At 39.1% G+C, this 10,962-nt stretch overlaps 1 protein-coding gene across 1 annotated transcript; it reads left to right on the top strand.

Annotated features, from left to right (window-relative positions):
* The first annotated feature begins 1,829 nt into the window (after window positions 1–1,829).
* Window positions 1,830–4,833, top strand: LOC132795349 (protein FAM184A-like). The gene is made up of 8 exons (XM_060806012.1): window positions 1,830–2,299; window positions 2,368–2,590; window positions 2,720–2,914; window positions 2,991–3,245; window positions 3,324–3,845; window positions 3,914–4,009; window positions 4,070–4,510; window positions 4,571–4,833. The coding sequence occupies exons 1-8, from the start codon at window positions 2,226–2,228 to the stop codon at window positions 4,640–4,642; spliced, it is 1,878 nt and encodes a 625-aa protein (XP_060661995.1). The 5' UTR covers window positions 1,830–2,225; the 3' UTR covers window positions 4,643–4,833.
* The last annotated feature ends 6,129 nt before the right edge of the window (window positions 4,834–10,962 follow it).

The raw sequence follows: 10,962 nt of genomic DNA on the forward strand, positions 1-10,962 counted from the left end.
GACTGCAACAAATCAGCAAATGCCCATGGCAAAAACAGGCGAAACGGTAAGAGAGCGAGAAAGAGAGAGAAAGAGAAAGAGGGAACGAGCATTTTGGATAAACGTAGCGTAAGTAAGTGATTTAACGTTTCGTTGCTGTTGTTGCAAACGCAAATCACAGCGCACTGATAATTATTTTTGTGTGCTGCTCTCTCAATGCACGAAAACAAAACGGAACCTACAAAAGAGAAACCACCACAGTACTTCCCACCACATCCACCGCAAAAGCCGTCCCCTACCACCCAACACCCAGCAAAACCGATTCGAATAATATTTGTACAGTCAAAATATGGTTACAGTTGTTGTTGTTGTTGTTGCTGCTGCTGTTGTTAGCAAAACAGATGAAACCAAAAGTTTCGCTGTTTGGTTTTTTGAATATTTTTCGCAAAATTAATAGCGGGTAAAATGTAACGTTTTGTCATTTCGCCCGGAATGCGAGCCGTAAAACGGCCCCGGATGCATTTGTTTGTGATTAAACCGAGCAAATGAGTGGAGTGGGGAGTTGGGAGAGAGTCGGCCAAAATATATCATTGTGTTGAATTGTTATTGTTACAGTTACAATTACAGTTACACTTACTTTGGCTGCTGCTGCTGCTGCTCTTACAGTTGTTCTTGTTGTTGTTGCTGCCGCTGCCGCTGCGGTTGGAGGCGCCTGAAAGGATTGTGGCGTTTGTCCCTCCATAATACAATTAGCAATGGTTGTTGCGGAGACTGTGGAGTGTGAGTTGTGAAAGTGTGTGGAGAGTGTAGTGCGGCCATGAGCTGGGAATGCTGTTGTGGCTTTAGCTTTATTGAATTGTGACTGGGCGTTGAACGTGCTGCGTCTGCCTCTGATGGTGATGGATGGTTAAGTGGATAACACAACTCTCATTCTCTCTCTCTCTCGCTTGGTCTCGCTCGCCAATCAATCATTCTTGGCTTGGCTCGACACACACTACTATGTAAATGTGTTTTGCAAAATGCTAATCAAAGTTGAAATCGGATTAATGTTACAGAAGTACCATCTTATAGAGCAATTGACATATATACATACATTCAATACATCAGTGGAATGGCAGTTTTCGTTTTGTAAAATCATTTAAAGCTCGGCATGCAAGCAAACATCAAAACGGTTATCGACAGTTTGCCACTCACATTTGTCCTCATATCAATTGTACTACATACACTACACACTCTGTCTTGCAAGGATTTCATTTACTTCAAATTACATACTCAATATCACTCAACTCAATTGAAAATGGATTGCGAGCTGTTTGCAAATAATAGACGTTAAGATGCAAATAAATATAATTGAATTAAGCGTTGCATTGCAGACTGTTAATCGATTGACAACATCAGTCGCTGCATGTTCGATTAATCTGTTATCGGCATCAGTTGCTATAATGCAAATACAAATATACCAACTGTGTTAATTGTGATTTTAAATCAATAAATCTGTTTAACAATTCTTATCAAGCTGATTGTTAAGACTGAAAATTATAGTAACAATAATTATTTAAAAAAGCTGCTGCAGCTGTCACACTTGCTGTTTTTATTTAACTGTAATACCATTTTGTACATGGCCTTATTAATTAATTGCATATTTAATAAAAATACTGTGCATAATAGATGGCACACCTATAGTCGTCGTCCTCGTTTCCAGCGCCAGGAGCCCTTGAAAATATCGCTAGGGATACATACATAGTTTAAATTAAATACAACAAATTTTATATAATTTAATAATAGCAGTCAAGCCGTTCAGGGTTGCACTTCTTGAATTGGCGATTAGTATATTGGAATATTGTGGTCACACCGACAACTCTTTCACTTTCCGTTAGTGCTTTTCGTCGGCGTCAATTTGATCGTCTATTTCGCTCAGTGAAAAATCGCTTTTCCCAAATAATATTTGTTTAAGATTTGGTGCTATATTTTACGAACAGTTGCCATTGATAGGAAAACTTGGAGAACATGCCGAAAGTGAAATTTCAAAAAGAAGTAAAACAGCCGCAGCCTTATCCGCCGCAGATGCGTCGTGGAGACAACGGGAATGGTATAACAAAAATGGCGACCAACAACAACGATAAACAGGAGAGGCAGAAATCAATGGTTGCAAAAGACGATTCAAGCAGCAACGAAAATGTGCTTATTTACTATTTGAAGCAACACAAGCTATCGATAGAGTCGGCAAAAAAAAAGATTCGAACGAAATGGCCGAACAATTTTATAAAATGAAAATGACGGTGGCCGAGTGCAACCAAGAAAACGCTAAATTGAAGAATGTGTAAGTGAATGATGTAAATGTGTTCATCTATTTATTGCATTAAAATAATTTTTGCTTTGCTTTTTTAGTGTGGCGGAAATGGAGCAACAAGCTGAGCAGCTAAAGATGAATTATGCTAAAGTTACTGAAGAAAAGCAGAATCTAAAGCACAGCTATGATAAATTCAATGCGATGTTCACTTCATTCGAAACCGACTACGATGAACGCTTCGCCAACATGAATCTCGACTTGAACAGGCTTAAAAGCGATCTTTCGGCAAGTCAAAAACGCAATGAGATCTTGTTGACTCAGGTAAATACATCGGTATCCTTATGTAGTATTTATATGTTTGTAAATATCTTGTCTTTTGATTGTAATGAAGCTAGATATTTTATATATATTTAATACACACTTATTTTGTTGTTTCTTCTAATTACTTAGCTGAAAGAGGAGGAAAAGAGTCAAGAAATGATTGCTAAATTAGGAGAAGAGCTTGGCCAGAAGGATGCCCAATTGGCTGTAACTGAGATGAAACTGGCGCAACTTCAGCAGGAAAACATGCAGATGCAAACAGATTTTGATGTGAAACAAATAGAGCTGGAACGTTACCATGAAAACGAGCTGCAGGAGAAAGACGTACGTACAATACTTAATACATTCCGATGTTAATACAAACTTTTCGTTCAATAATAACTTTAATCACGTCTTGAAGGTTGAGCTATCAGGATTAAAAGGCGAATTGCAGCAGCTAACGGAAAACTATGCTGCAAAGATCAAGGACGGTGCACAATGCGAACAAAAAGTAGCCGAATTAGAAATGAAGTTGAAGGAGAGTGCCAATTTAACTATGGAAATGGAACAAAAACATGCCCAGGCTGGGGCAAGTTATATAAAAAGGCAGCAAGAACTTGAGCAAGAAACAATGGAAATAACAGATAGATTGAGGGCACAGATTCAGCAGAAACAGGTACATACAATTATTAATATAGTAATATTATATTATAATATAGTAATTGTCAATGGTATATATAATAATTAATTTTAGGCAGAAATATCTTCGCTGGAGTTGGGCGTGCAACAAATGAAAGCCAACTTTCATCGCCAAGTTGCTGAGAATGATCGTTATGTGGCTGAGTTGAGTCTGACAAAGCAAAGTTTGAAAGAGGCCGAGACGCGTCATTTTGAGCAACAGAAACACAACGACGAGGTGTCCAGGGAGACGCTTTTGACAGTAGAACGATTTGAGAGCGAAGCGAAAGTTAAAGATGCCAAGATTGATGAGCTCTTAGCTTTCATTGAGGATGTGACTAAAGAATTCAAGAGCAAGGAAAAGAATTACGAAGAGGACATCGCAGCGCTTAAAACCAACATCAACGAACTAAAGGCAAATAATCACCAAGAAAATGAGGCACTACAAAATGCCCTTCAAATATGCGAACATCTAATGGACGAGCGCCAGGAGCAGTTCAATCAAGTGGAGCTGGAGTTATTGGCACGCATCAAGAAGCTGAGTGATGAACAAACAAATTCGGCAAAAGAATTTGATAACTTAAAGGAACTTCACGAGGTTTCCCAAAACTAACATTAATACGTAAACTTAATTCGAATTATTAACAAACTTATTTCATTTTTCAGAAAACAACAAAAGAACAGCAGGATAAGCTAAAGCAGCAGCAAGATGACTTGGATGCTCAAAAGAAGAATTACATCAATATGGAGAAGTCTAAAAATGTGAGCTTTGTTTGCATTTTAATGAGCTAATGTTAAGCTTTCTATCTATTCAATCGACAGGCAATTATAACGGAGCTTAAGTACAAGATTAGCCATGTGCGCCAAGTCTTTGGTCAGCCTGTTGGCAGCGCCACAATCCTCAATTGCGAGCAGAACAAAGCCAAGACCAATGGCACACTCGAGTTGATGGTCGATAATAATATGGCTATAACCCAGCAACAGCAGAAGCAGCCTGGTGATGTCGTGGAAATTGATGCTGCGTCGGACGACAGTATTTCAAAAATTGCAGCAGCAATCGTAGCATCCGCTCCAGCAGCAATTACTACAGAGCCATCAACATCATCATCAACGGCACCAGCTGCATCTGCAAAAGCTGCAAAATCAGTCAGACCTCGTAGACAAACTAAGCGCAGAACTTTTAAACTTTTAAATGATTCAGAATTCAACTCTGATTCCGATGACGACGATGTGGGATTGTGGAAGCCAAAATCGAAAAAAACGGTACGTTGCTGATCTGACCATTTGATTGATCAATCTAATTGTAAATAATTTTGCTTTAAGGTCGCAAAGAAGAAGTTTACTGATGAAGACGTGCCGATAACTAACGTATTCGATTACGTTAAGAATATCTAAAGAGAAGTTGAAGTGTTAAATATTTCTTTCAATACTTCTGACACATAAGTATTTGAAAAGAAACAAACTGCTACTTTACTTACTTTACTAATAGGAATATTACTCTCTTTATCTATTTGTATCTTTTCAATAACATTTCAATTGATTAATCATTTGTATTTAGTATATGTCAAGGCGTTAAATGCCAATTTAACTAAACAAATATTGAAGTAAAGATAATCGATTATCAAACAAACGATTTGTAAATGATTGATGTGACCTAGCGGCTGTGTGTTTGGTTGTTTATTGAATGGTTGATTAATACTATTTACGTTGTGCGTTTAGTTGATTGTTATCAAATTTGATCGTGTTCACTTTTAAATGGTCTGACCTTCAAAAGTGCAATTATAGTTTCAATTAGGCCATCAATCAATCGATTAACCTCAAGGCCATGAAGTCGCTGGGCAAAGCAATTAAAATTATTTAACAATCAATCAAAATGTCACCCAATCCAGTCAGGAACCAGCCAAAATTCCATGTCAACCAATCAATTAGACGGCGAGGACTCTATTGGCTCTAATCATCAATGCCATTATCATCATCATCGTCATCTGTGTACATCCATATGTTTGTTTATATATGTATGTATGTATTTTCAATCAGCTGACCTCGATGGTTGAGCACATACAAAAAACAAGCGGTGAACAATTTTTGGCCATTGCCATTGCCAAAAAAAAAAAAGAATGTAAAAGAAATAAGCAGAGGAAAAATGGTAGAAGAAACATCCAATCTGCGCCATTAGCCATATAACCCATAAGCTCATATAGCCCATAACCCGAGAAACCCCTAAGCTGTAACCCAGTTTCAATTGAACGCATTTTCACATGCCAGTGCACCTCCTCGCACTCCCTCTCCCCATCCCATCATCAATTGGCATGCAATGTGTGACCGAGACCGAGTACTAGGCTAGCAAAATGCTTTGTCGCTTCGGTTTTTGGCTGTTCGGCTTGCAGGTCGTCGGAGGTTATGTGGGATGTGCTGCGGTGTTGCCACTCTAGCTTTTTTCACGCCAAGTCAGACCATTTTTAAAGGCCACATGGCTTCCATTAAAGCGGCTTTTTCTTACAACTAATTAGCTATTTTTATGCATACTTAATTAAATTCTTTTCAACATTGAAGTTAACTGCTGTCAAAAAATATTTAAACGCTTGAGATGCTTTAAATATCCAGTTTTAACGATAGCTATTTTGTAACGCCTCATTTAGCTGCTACTTATGGCTAGAATTTGACAACACTGGGTTGTGAGTTGTGGCTCGTTTGTGTGTGTGTGTGCTTGTGGGTTTTTTTTCGGGCAATTGCGAACAGAAGAGCGAATTGCGACGAGGAAGTGCAAAAGGCAGAGATCGTTCTACTTTATGCCTATTTGGCTTATTATTTTTTGTGGCCGGTCGACCAAAGCAATAACCCAACTAAATTGAAATCAAACATACACGCACACACACACACACACATGCAGAGAGGCACACGTACGCACGCAACAACCCACACACACATGTAGATTGTGAGGTTGAGCTCTGTGCGTGTCACGACTTGAACATTGAGCTTTACGAGGCGACTTTAATTGCTGAGGCCAGGCAGCAATCAAAATGCGCTGCCAAAAGCGCCATCAAATCGCGCGGAAAACGCGCGCCACTCTCCAAAATCATCACCTCAAGCGCAACGCTGCGCGCGATAGCAAGACAGAACCTCGGAGGGAGAGAGAGAGATGGCGCGATTGTTGAGTGTTAAGTGCGGCGCCATTGCGTTAGCAAGCAAGTGTTCATCTCCCTCTCACTCTCACACCCACCTCATATTCACTTTGTGCATGTGAGTGCGTGTGTGTGAGAGAGCTGCACTTTGTAAAAGTGTTTTGCCCATTTACGAGCCAGCGAACTCGGCGAGCGTTGGCGCTGATTTTTATGCCATGTTGTTTGATGTTGACTGTCGTTCGTGCTCCCCTTCCCCCATTTACCACCTCTAGTCCCATAGCTACAACACAGCACCACTCTTATCCCCCGTCTCCCTTTAGCCTTTGTCAATCAGCATACTCTGTCTGGGGGCGTGGCCATGGCATGAGCGCACTTGCATAAAGTCTTGTTTGCAATGTTGTTGTTTGTTGTCGTCGTTGTTGTTATTGTTGCCAGCAGCTGCAACATCATCGCCAGAAATGCACACGCAGCAATCGCCTCGTCGCCCCTACTCCACCCCTTGGTCTACTGTAAGATAAATGTTGACAGCTTCTAAAAAATATGAGCAGCATTTTGCTGCTGCCAGCCAAATGTGTTGAAAAATTGAAAAATATTTCGCCATCGATGCGCTAAAATATGGTCGCATAGAAAAGTAAGGCGAAATCGGACCCAAAACAAAAACCAAAAAGAATGCAAAAGCAAGCAACAACAACAACAATGCGTAACGGAATGCGCAGCATTGTTTTCTATGCCAAACGCTATTTGGCGGCGCGCCAGACAACAACAACTTATATCCTGTGCTGAAATCAGAGTCCCGTTCGAGTCCCCTAAATATCTGCTGTCGGCTTTGTTATTATTATTATTTTGCTGTTTTTTTTTAGAAAAAAAACTTTATACTCGACAGAAGTAGAGGACACGAAAGGCATGTACATTTAATGGCAAATCAACTGCTTTGTATTTAATACTAGATAAAATTCTGTAATAAAATAAAATATACCAACACTAAATTTAAGTGCAACACTGCAGGTCACACTTTTCAGTTGCTATTTTAATTGCTACAAGTGCAAAAGTGCTAACAAGTATATTGCAGTCGATCATAGCTTAACGGTTTGTGTGTACCAGCATGGTGAGCGAGAAGGCGGAGAGGGAGCTTTTACTTTGATTAACTGACAAGCGGCAGGCAATTGGCACAATTGAAGGCAGGCGCAACTCCTTACTTAGGAGGTCCTTGTTGCAGGCATTGTTGATTTAGGATAACACAAGCCAGCTGCCAAAAGGTTAACGTTAACGAATTTATATTAAGGCAGCCACCAACAACAAAGCAAAAAAACCCCAAAAATAAAAAAGACAAAATACACGAACGCGAAAAGAAAAGGCAGGAAGAAAATGAAAGAGAACGAGAGGTGGCCTAACAAAAAGATGATGAGCAGTTCAAAATTTGCTTGTTGGCCATTTACCGGCGGCGGCGACGGTGGCGGCGACAAAGAGATAACCGAAATCTGCACATCGCCCCATAACTCTAAAGCCACATTGAAATGTATATATAGTAAGTACACCCACAATGCACACATACATACATACTCACTTCTACAAGGTCTATATACTTTATATCTAACACAAAAGGCAACAACTTGTTAACTTTGCTTTTTATTTTTGGGTACACGCCTAAGTCAAGGAGTCTGGGTTTTGCAGCATTTGGGTCCTTTCTCTGCTTTTTATACCCTGTGAACGTGCTCGAAATGCGGTATGCTTAATGGTTTAGATATACAGGTAAGCCAAATAAATATGCAATCCCATTTTTGTGGTTTATTTCCAAAATGTAGCTTTCATTTAGTACATTGTACATTATGTACATCCAATTCAATACGAGATATCCAATGACTGAAATTTTAAAAATATACTGACGGGCTAAAGTACATATACCACACTGATATCGATACAAAATATCACTTCACTGAGTATGCCACATATCGATTCTTTTTGTTGTCAACATTTTACTCACTTAATTTTTTTTGTTTTTTTTTTCTGCCTGTCGGGGCAGCAGCTGTTGCGGTACAGAAGAAAATGCCAGGGCTTTCGACTTTGCTGCTGAGCTGAAACGTAGCCCCCAAGCTCCCCTGGCTTTCTTCTTGGTCATGGCTACTGTTTTGTTTATGGCACGGGCCAAGGCGGCGCCTATAGCCGGGGGGCCATAAAATTGGCGTCGCCGCCGCGTGATTAGGAGCCGCGTCTCGTTTCATTTGAGTTGTCCTTACATACATATGTATGTATGTATGTAGGTATCTATATATGTATGTATGTGTGTCTGTCTGCATACATAAGCGAATACGTGTACTTATGTATATATTGTATAAGTAACGTAAATTGTTAGAGGCTCTGCGGCAAATTGAGAAGCATTCTTAAAAGCCAATCTCTGGAGATGGCCATTTGTGGATGTGAAATGTTACCCAACGGCATTGCCTGTCTCCCCTCTCTTGCTCCCTTATTATCCACTTCACAATTCAATTTCCATTGAATTCCATAAACAGTTCTTAGCTAAAAACAATAAATTATAATTCAGTCTGATTATTTATAAATATGTTCGTTTGCGAAAAACAATAATATGCTGTGCAATAGCATTTCTATGTCATATAAATCATTAGATTTTTTTTACATTCATTTTGCTTTAGAACTGAAAATGCAATTAAGCATATCAGTGCACTGTCTATCGATGATTTGGAGCCACCGCTAATTATCGATATGTTGTCGATAAATTAGTATTATGTGAGCGCTTATTAGAGTTCGTTAACCATCATGTCATATATGTATGTAAATTGACAGTTTCTGAGAATTGATTTTATCGCAAATAATGTTTACATGTGTCTTTGAAATACGATAAGAAAACCTTTGACTTTGATGTTTATATTTTTTGTTTTCTCTTGGCAAATTCTCGACTTAATACTGTGTGTATTAACTTACAGATCAGTTGCACTGGCGCAATCTTTTGTCTAAATTTGGAGCACATTACGTTATTATTATTATCAAAGGAGCCTATTCAAATATTTTTTGCTGGAATTGCCATAAAAGTCTCATGCCATGTGGAATTATTCACTTTCAGCAAAACCCTTTAGACTCTCTCTCTCTCTCTCGTTGTCTCGCTTTGGGAATTATGGTCTTTAGGAGTGGAGCAAAATGTCTCGTTATAAATATTTAAGTGCTAAAGGCAAGCAACAGCTTTGGACAACTAAAATCCTGAAATACCAGTTGGTTTCAGAAACTAAAATCCCAGGAGAATGCAAAACTTTTTTTTCTTCTCTTGGGCAGCTCATTATTGATAGATTCTGTGAGCTGCTATGGTGACTGTACTCACAATTAAAATGCAAATTAAATGATATTTATGACTTGTTCTTTTTTGGGAGTTTCGCTTGTTAGCGCCGCCTTCGCTTCAAAAACGGATCCAAGTTTTGGATCCAGACTAACTAATTGCCACATTTTTGTCTCACAACTTGTGTGTGTGTGTCTGTGTGTGTGTGTGTCTGTGTGTTTTTCGTAATATTTCCTCCAGCTGTTAACTCCAGTTTCAGCTTTAGACTGTTTTGACTGCCTGTCTGCTTGCTTGCTTGGGTGTCATGTGCACAAATTGCTGCTTATTAATGTCAGAAATTTCTAATTGCAACGCTGCATACAAATTGTTCCACCTAACAAATCCCCCCAAAATGTGTTCCTCCCGCTCTCAGCTCTTCATCTCCACCTCCATCTCCATCTCCATTTCCATTTCTCAGCAAAATGTGCTGTGAAATATTTGCACTAATTTGAGCAATAAATTTTGATTATTTGTGTGGTGTGTGTGGCAAGAGAGGTTCTAACTGATTTGCCTGGCTGGATGGCTGGCTGGCCATACAGAGAGCTTTTGAATTATGTGAATGAGCCATGGCTAAAACCCGTATTTGACTTAAAGTTTTGCAAAACTGGTTACTCGCCATCGGTTACTTCAAGGCCATCAGACGGAAGGACCGAAGCTTGCAAAAGCAACTTCCATTTATTCAAACCCAAAAATAAAACCTCTGCCCACTAAAACAAAATAAAAGAGAACCCGGCACTAAAAATACTTATAATCAAAGCGAAAATTTGCATAATTTTGCACACTCTTCGACTGCCAAACGAAATGAGAATTATGCGCGCAATGTGTTCAACGGCCACAAAAAAAAAACGAGTAATCGAGGAGACTGTAAAAGACCTATTCACATATGTTTTAGTCATTTGAAGAGTTAATGTAATATAATGAAAAATGTCATTATAAAAGTAAAGTAAAGTAGAAATAAATAAAATAAATAAATAAAAAGGCATAAAGATTAAGATTTGTGCTTTGTTTTGGAATAAACTAAATAGTCTTTCTTTGTAAATGTTTCAAAAGTGAACGGGTCGAAAAAGGACACGCCAGGACACGGTGTATATACCATATTGCAAAAGCAAAAGTTGACAATCGAAGCAGATTTATTACAGTTCGGTCAGGGGGGCCATAGAAGACAATTAAAGAGGGGCTCCAATTCGCTCCATGTTGTATATTTGGGCAGGTAGCATAATAAATGTTCTGCTTGCTTCAGCTGCCTTTCCCTTTTCCCTACTCACCTTTCC

This window comes from Drosophila nasuta, chromosome X (genome assembly GCF_023558535.2).
Source record: "Drosophila nasuta strain 15112-1781.00 chromosome X, ASM2355853v1, whole genome shotgun sequence".
Classification (NCBI taxonomy): Eukaryota; Metazoa; Arthropoda; class Insecta; order Diptera; family Drosophilidae; genus Drosophila; species Drosophila nasuta.